The sequence below is a fragment of the Micromys minutus genome (assembly GCF_963924665.1).
Source record: "Micromys minutus genome assembly, chromosome: 3".
In the NCBI taxonomy this organism is placed as follows: Eukaryota; Metazoa; Chordata; class Mammalia; order Rodentia; family Muridae; genus Micromys; species Micromys minutus.
Genome location: NC_137972.1, coordinates 50,049,936 through 50,074,008, shown reverse-complemented (window position 1 = coordinate 50,074,008; position 24,073 = coordinate 50,049,936). Strand labels below are relative to the sequence as shown.

General features: G+C 43.8%; 1 protein-coding gene across 1 annotated transcript in view; it reads right to left on the bottom strand.

Annotated features, from left to right (window-relative positions):
* Window positions 1-8,291: 8,291 nt before the first annotated feature.
* SUCLG2 (succinate-CoA ligase GDP-forming subunit beta) overlaps window positions 8,292-24,073 on the bottom strand; it is a 261,168-nt gene continuing 245,386 nt past the window's right edge. The window contains exon 11 of the mRNA XM_080914238.1: window positions 8,292-9,326. Coding sequence (XP_080770364.1) covers window positions 9,211-9,326 — 116 coding nt within the window. The 3' untranslated portion in view covers window positions 8,292-9,210. The remainder of the gene's footprint in view (window positions 9,327-24,073) is intronic.

Here is a 24,073-nt window from a genome sequence, read left to right as displayed (position 1 = left end):
CTCCCGAGAAGTTGACCTCAGTAAACCATTTGCATAAGATTTCCTCCTTCAGATTCAGCTTCCAGCCCACCCCAGCCAAGAATAAACAGGAATTCAACTTGAACATTTCTTGTTCAGCCAAGAAGGAAAACAACTAATTTAGAACCTGGAATAATATCCACTGTGATACATCTTGGGATAGAGGCAAACAAGAACTCAGGTTTCTCAAAGGGCCCATGCACTCACAGACATCTAATAATTTGGGGGTTGGCTAGAGTCTCACTGGTTATTAATACTAAGTCTTTCCAATATAGGATTTTTAGTGAGTAAATAAAATGTACAAGCATATGTCAAGGATTCATTCCTTCCTGGGAAATATTTGTTCACATAATTGTACCACTGTACAACCAGACATTTCTCGACAGAACCTTCCAGGTGGAGGCACTTGCTGCTTGGCTCCACAGATTGTCAGATCCTCCTCCTCTGGCTGCTGGTTAGAGAAGATAATTAATGGCGAGGTGACTGTACCCAGGAAAATGCGATGGGGTGAGGTTAAAAGAAAACTGGAGGCTGAGAGTTGGCAAAGTTGCATGAAGACAAAGTAAATCCCAAGAGCCCACATTCTGAAAAGCTGGGTGTGGTGGCACCCACCTGCGAACAGTCACTGAGGCTCCCTATCGAGTCAGCAAACATGTTAAATGGCACAACTCTAGAGATTGTTCCCTGACTCCCACACATCTGCACACACACACATATACACATTCACACATATACCTTCTCTCTCTCTCTCTCTCTCTCTCTCTCTCTCTTTCACACACACACACACACACACACACTCACACATTTACACACATACTCCTCACACATACATACTCATACACACTCACAAACACATGTACAGTCACACATTCACATACATACTTTTCACACATAGGCACTCACACACTCACACAAAAATACACAATACTCTCACACATTCACACACTCACATACTTACACACACACACATACATGCACACTCATATACACAACACTCATATACATACACACATACACATTCACACACACTCACTCACACACACAGTCACATGCACACACATATACAATCACACACTTATACTTACATGCCTAGACATAACAGGCAGCTTTGTTGTGTTTTTTTCTGTCCTTGTCCATCAGTACTTCCTGACCTGGCTTTAGAGCAAGCTGATCATGGTTTGATACATGGCATGTGGCCTTGAGTTTTAGTAGTGTAATGAGAAAAGCCCATGTGTGACCTCTTACCAAAAGGTAGTTTTTCTGCAGCAGTTCCTAATTGTCCTCGTCAGGGTTTCTATTGCTGTGACAAGACCCCATGGCTAAGGGACTTGTGGAAGAAGGGTATATTCAGCTTCGGCTTCCATAGCACAGTGCATCAAAGAAGTTGGGGTAGAACCTCAAGAAACCGGGGCAGAAACCTGGAGGCAGAGGTGATGGAGGAGCATTGCTTACTGGCTTGTTCCCCATGGCATTTCTCAGCCGGCTTTCTCATAGAACTCAGGACCACCAGCCCAGGGAGGGTACCACCCACAACTGGCTGGGCCCTCCCACCAAGCCTCCCCACAGGCTGACCTACAGTCGGATCTTATGGAAGCATTTTCTGTATTTGAGCTTCCTTCTCTCTGATGGCTCGACCTGTGTCAAGTTGACATAAAACTAGCCAGCGTGCCAACTTAATGCTTGATAGAGGGACTGGGAATGATGCGGCCTAGCAAGACAGAACACATTAACACCATGAATGCCTTCAATTAGCAAAATTGTACCAAAATCACCCATGACCTCACTCCTTCAAAAGTCAGCAGGTATGGAGTAGGGAGCTTAGATCTCTCCTTTACCAAGCCATGAGAGGACAGCCAGGGGTGCTAAGTGGCAAAGCCAGACCACCTGGTAGGCATAAACCAGACTCAAAACTGTTGTCAATGGAGATCATCTACTAATATCAGGCATCCTAGGTTCCAACACAGCCCTAGCAGAACTGAAGCCTCCTCCCATTACTCTGTCATGATGACTGTGGAGCCCAAGCAGAATCGAGACTTCTACCAGCACCTTGTGGTAAGGAGGCCATATAATCTGCTCCATTAGAGGTGGCGGTGGGACTCCCGAATGACCAGGCAGAGTAGAGACACAATGGAAAGTCAGGATGCCCATTCTTCCGCTGGCCTGTGTTCAGATATGAATGAGGTCTGTGGTGGAACATGGCCATCTACCTGTCCTGGTGGCTAAGATTCTTCCAGAGCCAGAGAATCAGAGGCTTAAGACTCTGTCTCTAGAAACCTAACATCCACATTTCAGTGAAAAGATACTTTTCCCCGGGGGAAGGGAAATATCACACAGCCCCCAAAGAGAACAACTAGTAGTAAACAGACACCAAGGTTGAGATGACAGAAATATAATTATTGGGAGATGTCTTATTTATCTAGAGACAGAGTCTTATGTAGCCCAGGCTAACCTCAAACTCGTAGTATAGGGAAAATGATCCTGAGCTTCTGGACCTCCTTCCTTCACCTCCCACATGCTGGGATTACAGGTGAATACTACCATGCTGGGTTTTGTACAGTGCTGGCCATGACACCCAGGGCTAGACAAGCACTTTACCAATGGAGCCATACCAACATCTCAGATATTTAAGGCGCTATCATAATGCCAGTGAGTTTGCAGTTGCAAAACTCACTTACGTGGGAAAGCCAGAGTCATCAGCTACTGATGAGCTGGAGTTAGAGGTGGCTGTGAGCTTCTGAATGATTACGCTGGGAACCAGGACCTAATTTCCTCTATAAGAGCGATACATTCTCTTAATTGCTGAGACATCTCTCCAGTCTCCCAAATGGAAATCTGAAAACTGAAAAGATATAGAAATGAAAAGAACATCAACACAGATGACCAATAAAATTGATGATGCACAGAAAATCCACACAAACAAGCTCTAGGCCTTAGGAAACACAGAGAAAACAGGCTAAAAACAGTAATAATGACCAGAAAGAAACACCAGGAACAGACCCTCAAATGAGATCCTTGGGATGATAAGAAAGGGCCTCATGTTTGCATGCATAGAATGAGGGGAGGGAAAAGGTGGAGATGAAGAAGTATGAGAAGCCATAACAGTTGGAAACTTGACACGTCTTTCAAATGACATGTCTTAACAATGAAAGGGCTAGATCAAATCCAAGATTCCTGGGGACAGAGCTGCTCAGATCCCAGGTTTCAGGGTCACCAGCCCGCCAGGCCTTGTTAGCTCTCTTGTAGAGGACCCAAGTGACTTCCATCTGTAATAGCAACAAAATTAAAGACCGACTATAGTGCTGGAGGCCATAGTGGTAAGGTATTATGCCTTTGGTTAGCTCAGGACGAGTCAGAACAAAGAACAGGCATGTTGAAGACACCCAGTTCTCATGAGTTTTGTGCACTTGGTACTTTGGCATGTGCTTTGTGTAAGAAAGAATGTTTAGATACAAACTCTTCTCATATTTCCATGTAACATGTGACTTGGCCAAAATGTGGGATTTTAAGCAGAGATCTTTCTAAATGTGCAAACAACAGCAAGACAATGAAGATAACTTACAAGTGGTTTTTTAAAAACTTTGCATTTATTGGAGTTCTGAGACTTAGTGGAACACTTGGGATGGCTGATCATCACATCTAAAGCACTTGGCCATTGGGATGGCAGCTCAGCAAATTTGAAATCACAAGTCAAATGTTGCGTGAGAGTGACTTATTAGACATAGATTTAAATATAGATAGAAGATCCATAAATTTAGAAGGGAGGATTTAAGACTTAATTATCAATTATTCACCTTTAAACCAATTTAAGAGTCTGAAAAAATTCAGTTTCTAAAACTCTGACCCCAAAGATGTAAAATTGCTAACAACGCCAACACACGTCATAGAAACACACGGTATGCCCATTGCTGATGAGAACTTCTTGTAGAATTTTTCAAATTTCATTTCTGTCACTTCTCCAAGTCCTGTCAAGTGCCACTGGGTAGCTCTGAGCATGTGTGTATCTTCCCCTCCACGAGTGGAGGGTTTGTGTTTATTGAATATGTTTTTGTCCTGCAGCTGCCATATTGCCAGGGGAGAGCAGATGTTAGGCAAACATTTGTTTAAATTAAACTTAATTAGCAATGTTTTCATCCCCTATTTTTAAATGGCATATTCTGGGAAGTGATCCTAAAGTGGTTGGGTTTCAGAGGATGAAAAACCTCAGAAAAAGCTAGAATTTACCAGTCCTATTTGCAATCTGAGATGGTGGCAATGCTGAACAGGATGTGACCCCCTCCAGCTCTGGAGTACATTTCCATACGAAAAGGCAACTGGGGACAGAACATGTCATTTTGTATTCTAACAGGAGAAAGTTCTGCCCTGTTGCCCCTAGTCAGTATGTTCCCAAAGGGCTGGATGATAGCCTTACATCATGCTTCATCGGAAACAGCAGGTTTTAGCCTCACCAAACACCTCAGGTGACATCCATGGTTGACATTTACAAGTGAAAGACAAATGGGAAACTTCTACAAGCTAGAATTTTAGATTGCACACCATCGGCTGCAGAGATACAAACAGCCTGAAAAATATCACCATCAGCAGGGCAATAGCATAGGAATAAGTTCTAGATAGTGAAGACATTTAAAAGCACATACAATAAAAATCTGAGAACCAGTAATTAGTTATTCCAGATAAAGACCTAAAACTAGCATGGGCAAGCATTTTGAGATAGCAAAATGAAAGTGAACAGGTATTTTAATAGTAGTCCAGACTATAAACAAAATGGCATGGGTTTGTATTTACTTAATTTTTTCATAGAATTCAGTATTTTCCCTAAGATACACTGTCTATCCTCCCAGAAGACCCAGGTTTGATTCCCAGCTCTCAAATGGTGGTTCACAACCACCTGCAGCTCCAGTTACAGGGTATCTGATGTCCTCTTTTTCCCTTTGCAGGCAACAGGCATGCATGTGTGCACAGACAGACATGCAGGAAAAACATCTGTTCAAATAAAATAAAACAAAAATACATCTTTCTTGCCTGTAATAATCACAGAGAGTATCTGAGAGGATTAATTAAGGTGCTGCAGTATGGGGCCTGACAAGCAGTAGCCCTTGATCAATTCGGGCTCCCCTGATGTCAATGTGATGCATCTTAATAACCATGAGATTTAAATGTGCTGTGACCTACAGTATGCAGCCACCAGCCACATGTGGCTATCAATTACTGTACTGAATGATTCAGTCTCTCCGTATATCTGACTGGAGCATGAGTGCTTCTGCATGTGGGTGTGGACATGCACATGTGCCGTGGCACGCCCATGGAGGTCAGAAACCAAAGGCAGGGGTTAGTCCTTTTGCCACCGCGTCTGAGGCATGGTCTTTTCCAGGCAAGGTGGCCTGAGAGCTTGTGGTGCTCTTGTCTCTGGCTCCTATTTCCTCTAGACACTGTGGGATGACAAATAGGCTACTTCTCTTTTCTGGGTCCTCGGGATGCAGACTCAGGGTTGGGTAAGCAAGTGCTTTAGCCATGGAGACATTTTCCCAGATGTAATAGTTCAGTTCCTTATCATCTTTAGTCGTGTGGTTACTGGCTAGAGAGTGGACTGTACCAGGATGTGCCGCTGCCATCATCACAGAGCATTTGGACAACAGAAGTGACAGAAAGATGCATACAAATCGGAACTCCATCAGCCTAACACATGCAAGTGAAGTGCTAGCAGGAGAAAGTGACTGTACTTTCTCAATCCCTTGAGACCCTCTGCACCAAAGATGAGGTGGGAGAGGGTCATCTGCCCCTCGCTACACGGTTTTGTGAGCAACTGCAGTCACCAACAAGGATGGCTTCAAGGACGATTTGTTGAGTGCCATCCTTAGGGACTTTGGTACCGGTTCCTAGGATCTGATGCTCTTCCAACACACCTGTGTAGGGATGAGCTCAGAACCACAATTTGAAGGTAGATCTTAATACCGATGAAAAGACAAACTAACATGACTGGATAGGTTTTCACTGGCAAGTGTGGCCTTTTGTAGGTTAATCGGTAAGTTCTTAGGGTCAAAATAGGAAAAATATATTCCCTACTTTTTCATTTCTGTTTTACCTTTACTTGCCTTCACAATTCAGAGGCAATAACATGTCACCAGTTTTTGGGTTGTTTTGAAATCTAGAGTGGAGGCTAATATGCTTTTTCTGTGATGAGCCAGAGATTAATATTTTAGGGTCATGAGGTTTCTATGACAACTCACATAAACATAGCCCCATAACACACAAAAACTTAATTTACTCTAATAGTCCCTATGGCCTTAGTTTGACACCTTCAGGTCACAAAGTCTATGTAATAATACACTCTTCCCCACTCCTCCAATATTTATTTTTTACTATTTTTATAAGTTTTATCACTGTATTTTTGAATATATATTAGATCCTGCCAAGGATCTCATTAGACTTATAAATGTATAACTTAGAAGTGTCAAAAATAATTTTTATTCCCATTTGTATTCAAGTTTCCAATTTAAAAACAAACATAATTCTTCATAGTGATTTTCTTTTCCTTGAGGAGTAAGCAGAGAGAGGACACACATTGTACATGGAGTCATTAACAGTGATGCACATGCAGGTCTGGTCAGGTTAGACAGAGGTAGGTCTGCTATCTGGACACTTTCCCTGCTATTTTACTAACTTATGAATGGAGACACAATCTCAATGGAAAAGCTCTGACTGACAAGTGCAATAGGCTAACCAAGTCAAGTAAGTGGATGTCAGAAGTGGGGGAGTCAGAGACGAATCTCTAAATACAGTATTTGTTCTAGGAAACTGTGGCAGTCAACAGCAGACTAACAAGCCCATTAAAAACTCCCACATGCAGAGCAGCTGAGGGGTCATCTTTAGTTATTTAGACTGTCATTTCTTTCCACAAACATTTTGTGCTTTTGCAGAGCCAAAGTACTAATAAGAAGCACTAGGGAGACAGCTCAGTGGGAAACAGTGCTGTTGTGCAAGCATGAGGACCCGAGTTAAATTCCCAGCATCAACACAACATGCTGCACATGCTACATATGCTTGCAACCTTGGCTCTGTAAGAGACAGACATCAGGACAGCTGGACAGCAGGACCACTGGTGCTTGCTGGCCATCAGTCTAGCTCCAGGCTTAGTGGGAGACTGTACCTCAAGTGAATAAGGCAGAGTAACAGAGCAGAACATGCAACATCTTCATCTGGCCTCTGTACACACGCACGCACGCACACACACACACACACACACACACACACACACACACACAACTGACAAGATTGAAAGGTAACTATTTTGATATCTTTATATAGTTATAAATTGCTAGGTAACTGAAAACATGGGACACACTGGAGTAGGGTACACGGGGACTTAGGAACCAACAGTACAGCAGATTCTCCACAAGCACTGCAGGGTCTGCTACACACACACCTCAGGATACAGGAATCAGACGTGCACAGCAGCAAACACACATGCACAGCATTATGGATACAGGTGCAGCATCAGGGACTTGAGCAATCCAAACACACACAATTGGCACTCCAAATAAAAGGCTTAACGGCTTAAAGAGAAAAACTATTTGCCTATTATTAAGTATCATTAGCCCTTCTATAAATAACCACATTATGGTTTTGTTTCTTTCCCCTCCAAACTGGTTCACTGGAAACATCAATATAAAAAATAGGCACAGGTCTTTTTCAAAGGGCAAAACTTATCCTGCTCATTGTTAGCAAACTGACAAAATTCATGTGTACTTCTCCTTACTGTGAAAACTAGTTACTAAGCTATCAGAAAACAGGAGATTTAAGAAGACCTTGTTAATAGTCTTCACTCCTTGCCACATTTGAGAAAAGATGTAGAATTCAATCTAGTCAATGGTTTAGTTCTTCATGGCACATGCGGGTTAATAAAATGAAGACTTTTTACTTTATCCATTTGTGAAATGTGTGAGGATAATGTGAAATGAACAAGGTAGTGTGTCTCGCTATGCACTGTGTACAGATGGGAAAGCTGTCACATCGAGGTGGCCCTGCTACATGGCAGTGTTTGACTGTACCACACGACCTTGTCCACCGTCAGAGACATATTTCTGGGCTTGTGTTTAATGTGTACATTTTAGTCCTTCACTGAATCACTGCCACAGAAATGGTCATGTGACAAGGCAGAGTGCGCTGGAACTATCCAGGACAACTGCAGTTTCTTCATTGGATCTAGGACTCAGGCACAGTCCTCACAGATGGTGAAGCAATGGAGGAACGACAGAAACAAGAACCAAGCAGCTAAGTAGAACTGAAAAACAATTTTATTTAAAATGTATATGACTATAAATTTATCAAAATTAAACAAAAAATCAAGTTTAAGAAAATTCCCGTCACAAAAAAGGACATCGTTAGGAAGGCTACCTTCTCTCCAGTGACGTCTCTCATCTTTTGATGACAAACGTAAATGTGAGGTGGAGGGGACAAGAGGGAAAGCCTGACCACCACCAACAGCTTTGTCATGTCTTTGTGAAATGGTATAATCACACAGAGTCCATAAAAATCAGCATTCAGCAACTCTGACACAAAATGAAACCTTCCACTTCAAACCTGTGACTAAGGCTTCTGGCTATAACTCAGTGTGAGGCAGACGGTAGATTCAACATTAAGGCACAGGGTAAGATGTGTGCAACGTACACTTATTACATGGGATGCCCAATACAAGCCACACTTTAGCATGTTCATGGGCTTTCTAATGTACTGGATTTAGGAGCCAGTGGAGACCACTGTTCACAGAAGCTCAGGTGTCTTAGCTATACCCTTCAGGAAGTCACTATGTTAAATATAATCCTGTCTGAACTTGGGAGTCCTCTAAAATTTTCTATTGTAGAATAAATGTCCACAAAGTTCTTGTGAATGAACCTAGACCTGGCTCCAAATACTGTACCATGCACACTGTTTGGCCACAGTGACTATGGCCCAGAGCTGGTAGACCCTGCTACTGACTGGGCAAGAGAAAGTGTGAAATTATAAGGAGTGATTTTTTTTTTAAAACAATAACTACACTATAAAATCAGCTTTAGGCACTCTGGACAGCACATTGGAGGAAGTTCAGACTTGATATTTGTACATGACGATCCTTGTGTGTCCCCTTCCTGGTGACAAAACAACTGCTTTCGCAGTGGTGAGGGACATGCCCTTCTTCATGGGAGCCAGGGGGAGCCATCACTTCTTTGCCACACTGGCAACAACTTTCTTGGCTGCATCCTCCAGATCCACAGCCGACGTAATGGGGAGTCCACTGCTTCTGAGGATATTCTGAGCCTCTTGGACATTAGTTCCTAGAAGGGGGAACAAGGAATTGCTAAAATTAGTCTGCCAGTGGCACACCCAGTCAAGTTGGACAACTGGAATTCCAGGATGCCTGGTCTCCCTGATGCCAACAATTTAAGTAGAACACATGTGGCTTTTTATTGACCAGCTCTGACTTTTCAGATATGCCCAGCTAACATTTTTCACCCCATCTTTTATTTTCTTTCTACTTTAATGAACTTGTTAGAGACACTGCCTGCATTTTCTCTGGCACTACAGAATAAGAAATAAGCATTCTTCCAGATCATGGATACACAAGTTTCTCAGGCACTTGCTCAGTAAATGTGAAGGAAAGAAAGTCTGAAGTGGATCTGTCTCCTTGCTGAGTCTGGGAGAATAGACCTGAAAGGAAATGAGACTGGAGCATGTCAGGAAATTGCCCGTGTGCGCCTGGCCAGCTGTCAGGTGGGCTCCGTTATAACAAAGGCTCTGGAATGCAGGGACATGGAGAACACGCCTTTCTATGTGGGCACAAATAAGAGCAGGCCCCTGCTCAGCATGTCTCACTCAGACAGTGGCCGGGTGAGCGGTGCTGATGAGGAAGCAGTGGGAAGCGAACACGCCATGTGTTCAGAGTACGGTGTTTAGTCTATCACTTAACTTCCTTCAACTTAAAAAAATACAACCTCTTTGCCTGCATATATGTCCTTTCCCCATGTGTATGCTTGGTGACTGCAGAGGCCAGAAGAGGACATCAGATCATTTGTAACTAGAGTTATAGATGGCCGTGAGCCACCACGTGAATGCTGGGAATCAACCCCAAGTCCTCTGGAACTGCAACAAGTACTCTTACCACTGAGATCTCTCTCCAGTCCTGCAACTTCACTGACAGTTTCATAGACTTCCATTACCCCCTCTCACAGACCTCCTTCATCCAATACAATTCTTCCCAATAAGCCCCTCCTATTTTCACAGCTTTTGTGTGTGACCTACTGGGTTTAAATAAGGCTGCCTGCATGAGCCTGGATGTGACTACATTTGAAGCATGGGTACTGAGGAACGTGTCATCTGTTTTCACATCATTATCAGCAGTCTCTCTGCGGGGGGGGGGGGTTGGGGTGGGGGGTGGAGCTTTAGCTTCTTTATCTCTGTGTATAATTATCTTCCTTGGAGCTATTATTTGCTATGCACTTATGCATGCCAGAATAATGCCAAGCAAGCTAGATTGCATATGATTTTCACCACGAGCTACAAGCAGGTGCTAGTCTTCTGCTTTTATAAATGAAGTAAGTCAGTAGCTCAGGGAGGAGAGGGGGTGGTGTGGTGATGTGGTGTACATGCATGGCAATTTTACTGGGACAGTTTTACAGAGACAGGTTGCAGAGAGAGAACAAGCTAGACACAGGTGAAGACAGCATGAGCCAGAGAATGAGAAGGAACCATAAGATTTGAACAGAAAAGTTAGTATGAGGTCAAGCAGAGCAATTCAGTCAAAAGCTGAAAGAAGCTCGATTGAACCAGTCAGTCTGGAAGATTAAATTAGAAGCTTCCAGGTCAATACCTAGGGATAGTTAGAACAGAGAACAACAACAAACAACCCCCCAAACCAAAACAAAACCCTTTGGGCACAGCCCTAACACATAGCTTGGGTAGGGCTCTCAGCACTTTTATCTAGGGAAATAAAGTGATGTTTACATTTCTTTTTTACTTTCAGCTACATTATCAGTAAGAATAACCCTCGGAGGCACTTTTTTAAGGATGGCAGTAACTTCTTCAGCCTAGATGCTTAATTATGAAGTGGAGCCCAGCATCTGACTCACTCACCCACCCAAATTTCAATAATGCTAAGTCCTTGACAAAATGGTTCTTATTCAAGGGCTTGGTTTACTTGGAATCAAGTGCATGTGTGTGTGTGTGTGTGTGTGTGTGTGTGTGTGTGTTTTAAGACAAGTCCTTTCAGTGGCCTAGAGTCACACAGTAGGACCCCCAGGAACTTAGGGATCAATGTCTTTACTCTCCAGTGTTGGCATCACAAGTGGTTATGGCTATTTTATCTTGGCAAGCACTTTGCCAACTGAGCAAATGTCACAGGGAGCTTCTAAAACAGCACTGGAAAGATCGAGTGACTAACTCAGCCTCGTGGTGACCACATGTTCCTGTAACTTTTCTCCTGTCACTGTGCAAGAATCTAAGAATGACGGGTTATCACTTCTGAGATGAGTTGTAAAAGCCCGTGCTTTCTGTTTGTCTTGTCTGCTTTAACATGTCTACCATTCCCTGGAAATCTGCTACATTTCAAGCCGCCCTATGGACAGAGCCATATGTCAAGCACCCAAGGGCAACCTCTAGTCAACGGCTACTGAGCAATGAGGTAACCAGGGAACAGCATCCTGTTACTAACCATAGACACCAGCTTGAAAGTGAACCCCCCCCCCTTTGGCAAGCTGTGAGGTCCTGCTGAGCATACTTTTCCTGCAAGCTGGCAAAGATTAGGTGTGAGGACCCAGCTAAGCCACACCCAGATTCCTGTCCTCATATATGCTTGATATTCATACCCTTCTTTGCACTTTTAAATTCTGGGATCATCTGCTATGTACAGACACAGGACATAGATGTAAAGCTCGATTGCTTCATTATGGGACCCCAGTACCCATTCTGACCCCTTTGGTAAGGGCTGAGTCTGGGTTTCAGAGGCCGGGAAGCAGTGTTAGGTCACAGGTAAAGGAATCTGCACATTAGCTTGCAGGTATGGGGTATGGCTGTCACAGGGCAGTGGCAGAGTCTGATCTGTCATTCCCATCCCTTCAATAGAGAAGCCGACGGGGCACCTTTCCTGGTGCCCTCCAGTCTGCCAGAGACAAAACAAACAAACAAACAAAAAAACCACAAAAAAAAAAAAAATAAATAAAAAAAAAAAAAAAATAAGGAAGAGCACAGAGCTTTTCCTTTCTGGCACTCTCCAGTCTCAGCGCCCAGTCCCCAGACCTCTACCCAGTTGTGAAACACGATTGTTCCAGGCCTCTCTCCCATCCCTGTCCTGGTATTTTGGGGGTTAGCTTTTTGTATTTTTCATGGTTTCATCCATTCTGAGAACTATTCACTCAGAATTCACTATTTACTATTACCCGAATTCTCCTTGTGTAAGGTGGAAATAAATGCTGATTTTTAAAAACTCACATATGAAGCTGCTGCTTTTCCTTGGAACCAACGGCATAAATAATTCAGGTCCTTAATTAATATCATCTGCAGCTTCTGGCCCAGGAGCAGTATTCTCAAGGGGAATAAAAACTTGACGCTAAAATTTACAAGTGCATTGGCAGGCACCCAGAGAGAGCCCCACTGCCCTTTGCCCTGCACGCCCATCCGCTCACTGGAAGCTGTCTTTCCCCTTCCTGGGCCTCCTTCCTTGCTCCTACCATCACTGTTCGAGCTACAGCCGGCTTGTCAGATGTGCTGCTGGAATACGTCTCTAAGTTCTCTACAGCACAACAGGGATGAGCCCTGCGGGGCAGCTTAGTGACATTTCCCACAGCCCGCTACATACCCACTTCACTGCTAGGATGGCTTCTCAGAGTATCTTAGTATCAGCCACATGTTGCATGTGAGCTGACAGACTGGGTAAGGCCAGCCATAGTCACAAATAATGATGCCTGAGGAGAGAGGTTTGGACAGACCCTTCTCTGATCATTTTACAAATCTGAGGATTCTGTAGAGGCCTTAACAGTGACTCCAGGTCCTGACACTTCATTTGCCCTGGCTACTCTCGAAGGCAGGCTCCAAGCTGCTAATAATTCTCTTACCATGCAGTGCCCCAAGTAGAGAGAGGCCTCACTCTTGGATTACACTGGTAGGTGTGGTCCAGAGGAAAGGAGCCCTCCCCCTTCCTCCTGGCAGCATCTTCAGTGCCACACCAAAATACCTAATTGCTTCATGATTTCAGGATCTACTAAAGTGAATTTTAATTATACTTGCTGTTATACATTAATTACAGTCTTAATAATTAAGCATATACTAGCATGCTTGAAAGAAGCAGGGTGTGGAGGGATTGTAATGTTCAAATAAGCCCAGGAATGAGCTGCCATGAGATCAGAAGTGGACACAACTGAAGAGGGCATTATGAGAGCAAGCTAGAGGAGGGTGTGAGGAGAGAGAGGCAGGGTAGAAAAGACATCCACAGGTGAAGAATCAGGGAGCTAGCCATGTGGCCTCTGCACCTGCCCTGTCCTTTCTTTTCTCCCTCTCTCCCCTGCATGGTTGGGCTTTGCCCACAGCCTGGCCTGGCCAGCAATTAGTACCATTTGCTTCCTCCTTCTGGTTGAGGAAGCAGCTGGAGGGGAATGAGAAGAGAGGTTGCAAAGGAAAAAGGAGCCAGTAAAAATCAGGTCACGGGAAGCAAGGATGCCCTGGGCAAATGCTTGCGAGTTTCTCCATCTTTTGAGGGAATGGTATTATTGGAGCTTTTGAGGCTTCCTTCTGCTTTCTGACCTCCATGGCTGACATATATCCCAAGCCACCTTTCTGACTTTATTTCTAAATGAAACCATCACAGCCACTTTAAACTTTGACATGGAATTAAATGTTCTAAAGAGTTTATGCCCCTGCACACAAGTACGACAGAAATTGATCATTTCCTATACTTCAATGGTGCTGGTGACATGCTTTAGTATTTAGCTTCCATGTAGCCTCATGCTTTTCAGCGAGGTTGGGGACAACATGCTTAATAACCACCCAAACATATCATTGATCAGCACACACAGCTCGACTGGCTGTCACTTCTGAATTCTGGCTTCTTGACAGCTGTTTGGCCATGTGGCTACCTACCCACTTGCAGGCCTTGTGAATGCCAGTGTGTAGAGAACCAAAGGGGGTACTGGCTCAACACAGACTTGCTTGGCTGCTAGGGGACATGAGAAAAATAATCACATTAAACATGAAAATGTCTCCACTTCCAAGTGTTCTATGGTGGCTTCCTGCCACTGGGTGGGGGAAGAGAGCTGTAAACAGAGATGCAGGGGTCATTTATCAACACGCCTGTGTTTTCACGTGCAGGGGAAATGACACTGGACAGTGCTGCTGACAGGGTTTGGGTGAAGAGATGCAGGCTCTGCCCTGCCCCAACTCGGGCCAACTTTACTTCAGGAGCACCAAGAAAAACAATGCCAGTACAGACATGAACAGAAGCGTCTTTTGAATAACTATTTTTATAAGAATTCAGATATGTATGTGTGCTGTGTGTGTATGTATGTATGTATGCATGTATGTATGTATGTATGTATGTATGTATGTATTTGTACACATGTGTGCCCGTGGAGGCCAGAGGTCAATAATGGGTATATTCCTTCATCATTCTCTACCTTATGTTTTCAGACAGGATTTTTCACTGAATCTACAGTTCAATTTACCAAATTGGCCAGACTGGCCAGCCAGAAGCTGCACCTGCTCATCTCCCATCTCCCTTCCCTTTTACCACCTCAGCCCAGCCCCACCCATCCTGCCCAGAAATGTCCCGCCCAGGGGTTACAGGTGTGAATTGCTGCACCCCCTGCTAACATGGGCTCTTAGGATCTGAACTCAGGTCTCACATTTGTGCAGCAGGCACTTTACTATAAGCCAAGCCCCTAGCCAAATCATCATGGTTTTTATTTTTCTTTTTAGAAGAAAACAATGCCACTATTAAATATATATTAAGTAACTACACGTTGCCAGATTTTAAAGAAGACTAGGGAGATAATACTGAAAACAGCACAAGCCTATATGTGACTACGGGTTCTTAAATATCATAAAACTCAATTCTCAAAGCAAATCTTAAATCAATAGCATTTTAGCATCATTTCACAGATAAAGTAGCCAAGGTATCAGAGACTTAGCAGCTGACCTACTGACTCCCAGCAAGTTGGAAGATGGAAAAAGACTAGAGTTCAGACTTATCTGAAATCAAAACCACGTGCCGGCGGCCATGAACTGAGGAGTACCACACACAAAAGGATGCTGGCAATTCTTTACGTAAGGGTTCACTTGTTCTCACTGGGGAAAACCGAGGCTCAGGCACTAGGGAGTTTACTTGGTCATGCAGTCAGTGAACTGTCACAGACCTGATTCAGCCTCCTGTTGTGAACCAGGGCTGGCACACCAAGGCTTATAGCCAGTGCAGCCCACAGCCTCTTTGCATGCTACTTGTAAGCTAAGAATAGTTTTCATATTTTTAAATAGCTGGGCAAAAAATCAGAATAATATTTTGTGATACATGAAAATTACATGAAATTCAAATTTCAGTGCCCATAAATAGAGCTTTGATGGAGCAGGGCCCAGCCGATGCGCTTGCAGGCACTGACTGTGTCTGCAATGGCAGAGCTGTGCGGTGACAGGCAGTATGCCCCATGTCTGCTCTGAGGCTTCTTTCCTTTCCTTGGAGTAGAAACAGGACACATTCTACAACGTAGTGGGCTCCTGGGGTCCTGGGTCTGTGTGCCGTGCTCCTCCTCTCAAGCTATCACCAAACAGAGGACAGCCAAGGTCTGGAAGACTGTTACTTAGATGATGTTTCAAATCTCTTTTCTTTCATTACATTTTTATTAGTGGAATAACTCAACAGACATACTTTGAAAGAGATCATGGACACAGTTTGGAGGGTGAGTCCACAACCTTGATTTCAGGAGCTCAACAGCAAAAAGGCAATCATGGCACTGGGGTAGTAGCTGAGAGCTTATATCCTGATCCAAGAAAGAGAGGATGCAAGTTAGAATGGCATGGGTTTTTGAAACCTCAAAACCCAGTCCCAGTGATACACCTCTTCCAACAAGACCCCACCTACTAATAGTTCCACCAACTGAGGACTAAACATTCAAAGACAGAAAGAAGTCTATGGGGCTATTCATATTTAAATCACCATGAAAAAAATTCTAAAATTTACATGAAACCAGAAAAGCCACCCTGAGTAAAAAGAACATGGCCACTCCAAAATTTGCCATTCCAAAATAGTTTCAAGGTATATTGTGGAGTTACAGTCATAAAACATCCATATGGTACTGGCACAAGAGCAGACATGTAGACCAATGAAACAAAATAGAAGGCCCAAATATGAGTACATACAACTAGAATCATCTGGTATTTGACATAGAAGCCAAAAACATATTGGAAAGAAAACACCAACAAATGGTGCTGGAAAAACCAATGTCCACATGCAAAAGAATGAAATTAGGCCTGTATATGTTACCTTGCACAAAAATTAATTCCAAGTGTATCAAAGACATCACGTGAAAGCAGAAACACTGAAGCTGCTAAAGAAAACATAAGCAGTACCTAACAGGATGTAGGTGTAAGAGAGGCCTTTCTGAACGAGACTTCATTTGACTAGGAATTAAAGCCAACAATTGACAAGTGGGACTTCATAAAACAAAAACTACAAGGCTAAGAAAACAATTATCCAAGAGAATCTCTACCAGCTATATATTTGACAGAAGACTAATATTCATAGCACATAAAGAACTTTCTGAGAACAGAACCAGAGGCAAAACTCCCACTGCCCAGTATCCCTCCCTTCTGTGAGATGACCCAAGTCTCAGGTTGAACACCACCGGTCAGCCAATGGCCATGATACACAGGATCTTAGAAGTGTTAGTGATAAGGGTTCAGATGTTATGCTAGTACAAGTCCTACAGCTAACAGTAACTAAGATCAGACCTACTTGGACTATTAGAAAACTCATTTGTGCTTTACAATGATATACATTGTGATGTTGTTACTTGTCATTTCATGCATATGTCTATGTGCATATGCTCATGCGTGTAATGTACTTGTGAAAAACAGAGGCCTATGACAAGAGGCCTCTATTACTCTGCAAATTATTTTCTGAAACAGGATCTCTCATAGAATCTGCAGCTTACCAATTACCTAGACTGGCTGGTCAGCACAATATTGGAATCAAGCTGTCTCTCTTGCCATGCTGAGACTACAGGCACATACTGCCACACTGGACTTCTGACTGGGTGCTGAAGTTCCAAGTTGAACCCTCATACTTTAGTTGCAAACACTTTACCTACTGAGCCATCTCACCACCTCAATCAATACTACCAGACTTTTTAATTCCAATAATTTAAGTGGGCATGTTGAAATTTCATACTTGTCTTTAATTCCCAAGTAGCTGAATGACTCAAGAAAGTCACTGTCCATTTGACTTGAGATTCTTTATTCTTGGGTTAGGATCTTATCTACTTAGTCTATGAAAATTAAGACTGATCTAAGGTAGTCTGTGGGGCTGCATCACACCTGTGGTCAGAAGACACACAGAGTAAGGACTGCGGTGGAAGTAGGAAGCTTTAGCAGCAGGAAATTTTTTGACCACAAAAGCAAGGTTCAGGATCAAGTCTAATGTGTGTTCACTGAGAGCTAATCCTAGGCGCATATGCTTTTGCTTTCAATTATGATATCCCTCAAAAAAGGCAGCATAAATATTAATGCAAGCAATGTTCAACTATAATATTAAACTAGAATGCAAATAACCCTCTGGCAAGCAAAGCCAGGCTTCTGTGCTTACTGTACTTACTCTCATCATCTATAGGCATAGAACAGATCTTTTGTTATTTTTAGAAGTTTCATTTGTTTTTTGAGGATTTATACAGTGTGTTTTGTCTCCTCTTCCCAATTCCTCTCCTGTCCACCCCCTTCTCACACACCTAGCATGTTTGCTTTCTGTCATCCAAGTCCAAGTAGTCTTGGATGTGTGGCCTTCCATTAGGATGTGTTAACTCTCCTTCCAGAAGCCATGGGTTGCCACTAGCTTCTCAGCTAGGTAGGGGTGGGCTTCAAGCTTCCCTGCCCCCTCCATGCTGGGATCTGGTCTGTCATGAGCTTGTTCAGGTCTTATGCATGCTGTAGGACAGAAAGATTGTAAAATCTGCAAGGCCTTTCTTTTTTACATTTTCCTTGAGTGTCCCTGAGACTTTCAATCCCTGTGTCTTCTACCTTAGAGATAACAGAAGGTAACTGTTACCACGTCAGACCTTCAGTCTAAAATGCTGATCTGGGCTCCATTCCTCCTTGCTAAGGTTTGGCTATAGAAGGCAATGCCCCCTCAGTGACTCACAGTGACTCATGTGCTGTATGCGTGCTCCTCATCATGGTGGCATGGGGGTGGTGGAAACTTGGAGTTCTAGTGGAAGGTAATTATGTCATGAGGACTTACCTAAAGGACTAATTCAGGTCCTAAAGTGCATCGTCACAAAAACAGTGACACTACCCTTGCTTCAGTCTTGTCTTTTTTTCCATGTAGTCTTCGTTGACCTCAAACTGTCTGTAGCCAAGGTTGACCTGGAATCCCTAATTCTGCCTCCATCTCCCTTGTCTGGCACCACAGGTGTGTACAGCCACGCCTGCTCTCTTGCCCCTTGGCTAGCCAGGTGATCTCTTCCAAATGCAATTCTGCCATGTTGTCATCCAGGCTCTCAGAGATGAGCAGATGCCGGCAGAAGTGGAGCTAAGTGACCCTCCTTTCTTTGTAAAGACGTAGCTGTTTTGTCACAGAAGCACAGACATACTGATAGACTGCCCAAGCCATACCACCTTACTATGATGTGTGACTGCTAGAGAAATGCTTGACTCTACTGCTAAGATTTTCCTTAAGAAAAACACTGTGTTTGAAGAACTGATATTGCTTGCCAAATTCTAACTTGACTCTTATGAGAAATTTACATGCTGAGCCCAGAGCTAGAATTAGAAATGGATAATAGGAGAAATTTCCATAATGCTAGGCCTTGCTGCTGGGCTCTTTTCCATGTAGAGGTCTGCAAACTAGGGCTCATAAGCCAGACCTATTCTGATATCTGTTTTTGTACCAAAAGACTTACTATGACCCAGGGGCAGCCATCTCCCCCTGCACTGTCCAGAGCTGCTTCAGCACCATCAGAGAGCCAGCAGGCATATGTGGCCTCAAAGGCCAAGAGCTGGCTCTTCACAGGAAGGTTTCCAATCAGAATGCCTGACCTCATGTCCGATGGACTGTACAAAGAAATTACCTCATTCGCTTCTTTCCAAGTTTGCAGTCCCCACTTTACTTCCTGTTCCCAATTTCAGGGGAGAAAATTCCCTGTGTGATTTTACTCACTAACAGCAAATGGTGGTTCAGAAGCACCCATCATTCCTTTGACATCTATAGTGTACAATCATGACTATGGAAGCTCTTTCTCTGAGCTACAATGCATCAGGATTTTATTGGCACAGCACATTCAACAGCCATAATCAGTGAGCAGAAGGTGGCACGGGATGAAAGCTGTCTGTCCTCTCTAAAACACGGTCATGGAGGCTATCTGGATAGACTAGGACAGTCTTCAGAGGGTACCTCTGGAACAGTCTTATGGTGGGGTCGACTCATCATCTGTAAAACCAGGGAGTAAATCTCCCTGCAGGGCTGCTCCCAGATAGCAATGTGCTAATTAGCATAACTACAGTGTTCTGAGAAGAAACTGAGGCATGAAGACATGATCTGACTGGTCCCACTGACAACTTCCAGAAAGCAGACAGGGAGTCTGCAATAGCAAACAATGGGCCTGATGCCTGTGATTCCACATTTTAACCACTCTTCCTTAAAACTGCATCTCTGAATGACAACGGCCAGGGAGGACTGGTCTGTCACAGATACCTCCATCCATCACCCAGGGCCCTGGGAGCATGGGGACACTGCATAATGCTGGGGCTGTCTTCTTCAAGAAGACTTAGCTTACAAATATGACAAGGCTACAGATACCCAAATGACAGAAGTGCTTCTCATGCACATTATCTTTCTAGGTGAGCTGAGGGAAACCGGAACTGCCTAAGACAGATTAATGCACATTAAAAGTTTCAATCCATAGAATCTTTCCCTGTTCTGAGGAATGCTTGAGGCTAGCACCTGCAAAGTTGGTCTAACGATCAGGAGCGGTGTGGTTCAAGCATTACTGTATGCTTATCCATTTAGACCCGGTGCCACTGGAGGCTAGAGTCCCTCCGATGCCACAGGTGGTGTGAGCTACTGAAGAAGTGAACACTAAGAGGAAGGTCATGGGGCAAAGGCAGGCGGTGCTAATGATTAAAGGCAGAGGAGGGGAGAAGCATCACCACAGTGCAAGCAGTCCTGGGTCGGATGCTGAAGGAGGAGAGAGATGAAAAAAGAACCAGGTCTCTGTGATATAAGGAGCAACACAAGGTGTAGACTGCATTGAAAATGGGGACCTGGAGAAAGGCTTGACCCTGGGAAAAGCAACGCCCTGAGTAACCAAAGGAGGAAGTGCTCAGACAGGCTGGCCATGACGCTTGCACAGCACAAGAGGATGAGGCAAGGGAGGAAGAGAAAATGAAAATGCAACTTGGTCCCAAGCACATGGTGAAAAAAAGTAGCCAAGAGGTCACTGAGACACCAGCAAAGGGCAGGAGCTAGGGATGTGGTCAGACATATCGAGGACCCTGCATCACCTTCCCTCTGCTCAGCCAGGGTCATCCCACCACTCAGGGGTCATCCCACCACTCGGGGGTCATCCCACCACTCGGGGGTCATCCCACCTAGGGGCTCTGTCCTGTTTATCTCAGATATGAATAGAAAACACAGGCTCCAACATTCTGTATGAAACTCTTAGCCACAGTCCTCATAGACTGTCTTGGTAGAAGACAAAGGCAAAGTTACTTCTATAGTCTTGTGGGCATAAACTCTGGCACAGCAGCAGACTTGCAGAAGAGGTGGCCACCAAGCAAACAGACACAGGTGAAAGCTCGGTGGCTCTTTATTGCTTTAAAATTCACAGAACTCTGTCCCTGTCAGCAGACTAAGGCTTTCTTTGTGCCCACACTGCTAAGTGTGCTTGATCTGTGTTCCAGCAATGGTGTAATGAGGGTCAGGGTTCCTCATACGCTCCCCTCTCAGAGTTAGGAAACACGACTGAAGACTGTAAGGTGTTGGGAGTAGATGCAATCTGAAGTGAATATGTACTGTTGGCATGTCAAGAACCACAATGCCCATAGCCATGGAAATGGCAAAGCCTTCCATTCATCCAAGTATGAGTGTTTAGAAAGATTAACTGGTATATGCAGACCACCCTCCTGGGTCTTTACAGCCTAGGACTGCTCCCTACAGGCTTCTCAATGAGACCAGCTAACTCCTTTTCACTATAGTCATAGGTAAAGTTTCTACTGTTGAGACAAAACACTAAGACCAAAAGGCAAGTTGGGGCAGAAAGGGTTTAGTCGGCTTTCACTTATGATACTGCTCATCACTGAAGTAAGTCAGGACAGGAACTCAAGCAGAGCAGGAACATAGAAGCAGGAGATGATGCAGAGACCACAGAAGGGTGCTGCTTATGGGCTTGATCTTCATGGCTTGCTCAATTTGTTTTCTTACAGAACTCCAAACCACCAGCCCAGAAATGGCCCCCATCCACAATGGGCTGGACCCTGTCCCACTGACCTCTATTTGAAAAAATGCTGGATCTTATGAAGGCATTTCCTCACCTGAGGCTCCTTTCTCTCTGATGACTCTACCTTCTGTCAAGTCGACATAAAACCAGCCAGTGCACATGTGCTGCACATAACCATGCTGAGTTTCTTCGAATAGCTGGAGCCTTCCATCAGACTGCCCACCTCATCTTAGCTTTTCTGTATGTGCATCTGCCCTTCCTTCCTTCCCATGCCACCCAGGTGAGGTTTCTAGCAACAAGCAGTAAAAATCAAACAGGGCAGGATTCTGGCTTTTGAGGAGCTTTGGCAAAAGAAATAAAAAATACTAGCATTGCTAATTCAAATCTTTTGGTGATGGGTGGATGAATTGAAATGAAAGAGCTGTTGAAGATTTTGGGATCCAACCTATAAACTCTCTGGGTGTACAGTCATTATTATCAGCTGTTGTTATTAACAAGCTCAACTCAGAATCATATCGTGCACCCGAGAGAAGAGCAAATTCTTCCTCAAGTATCCAATAGATGTAGGAATGTTTGCAGATAAATGGGACAATAACAAGGAAGAATGTATCTTAAAGAAGAAAAAGGCACTGAAGATGTCAGCAAATCTATCAATCATTAGGTGTACGTTTCTCAGCAGGACCCACAGACCATGCTGACTATGTCTGTGGAAGCTCTTCAGAAAGCATGCTCTTTATTCAGCTAGAAACAACTATTTACCAAGGCTCAACCTCAACTTATTATGTGGCTATTCTTTAAAATAAAATCCTGTGTCTTGGCTTAATGAAACATTTCATGTATTCATTTGCTTAGTAAGGCAAATGAATGCTTGGGGTTATGATGTTATCATTTTCAAAGAGGAGAGAAAAAGCTTCCGTAACCACAGGTAAACATAGTTTGTAATCAGGATACAGCAGAGTACAGGACTTGCTCCAAAAAAGTCAGGCAAATTAAGTGTGATGTTTTCAGTGCATTGTGTGTACTGTCCATGCGCCAAGGCTGTCATGCCATGGATGTGAATGAGTGAATGCAGAAAGGATGCTGGGTCTTCCACACAGACAAAAACAAACAAGCGGGCTGCTTCCTTTATTCAGAGGAAACAGACATTACTAACTGAACAGGCCATCTGGCTTTGGGAACACTTGCTATCTTGATTATTGGAGTCCTCACAGTTGTGCAGTTAAGAGATATTTCCGGGTGTGTCTGAGGCTTCAACAACACTGGACAGGGCTCAACAACACTAGTGCCAGCATGGACTCATGTTAATTCCCATTCTGGAGGAACTGTTCTTCTACATATCATTCTCCTATGTCCCAGGTGAGATGATTCCCTGTCATCCTTCCCTGCTAGCTAGGCCATAGCCTGCTGGAATCCTGGATTTAAAGCTCCCAGGCTTCCGGTTTTCTTGTGTTTTTCTCCCTGTGCTCCAGCCAGTGCTGCAGACTAAGGCTTCATGCTCCAGTCTGCCTACTCACTGCTGTGTAGTTCCACTCTCTGCAGGACGGCCTCTCATCTACACAGGGCCTGGGCTTCGGTTCTTCAGTTCCAACTCTCAGGGATAAATGCTGACTTCCTTCTAATAATCCCCTCTTCCTCCCTGTCAACCATTCAGATGTTATCCTTTCATATTCAACTTGGAAATTCCCCGTTTATAGTATTCATTTAAGGCTGGGTATGGCATTCAGACCTATATCCTAGCGCTCTGGAAGTAAAGGCAGGAAGATCAGGCCTTAAAGGTCATCTTGGCCACATAGCTAATCTAAAACAGTTTCAAAAAACAAACAATTGTTTGTACGTATTAAAGATTAAATTACAATTAAAAACTACTCTTGAAAGTTATACTTCTAAACCTCCTAATTACAGTAGTTCACAGTAATCAATAACGAGAAGAAAGGGGATGATAGACACACGCACACATATGTTACATGTATCAAGAAGAAATATATACAATGGGTAGGTAGATGATGCCTAGATAGGAAAAACAGATTCCAGAGTAGACCAGGAAGTATTAGTAGCTTAGAGAGTACATAAGGACAGAGACGGGCGAATCACTGGCGAATCACTGGTTGCTAACTGCACAAGGTAACTACAGGTAACAATGGTAAACTTTTCATAAGGCCAGAATGAAATCTGTTTTCACCATAAAGAATGATGTAGCTGAGGTACACACAGATTCACTTGACTAAAACATTGCACAACATACACGTTTTAAACGTCCCATGGTATGCATTACTATTGTGTTTTAATGAATTCAATTAAAAATAAGATTAAAAGTTAAATGAGAAACACAGTGATGAAAGTAGCTGAGGCACAAGAGTCTAGGTATGAGGCCCACACTTTACAGGAGTCTGCGTCCTTAG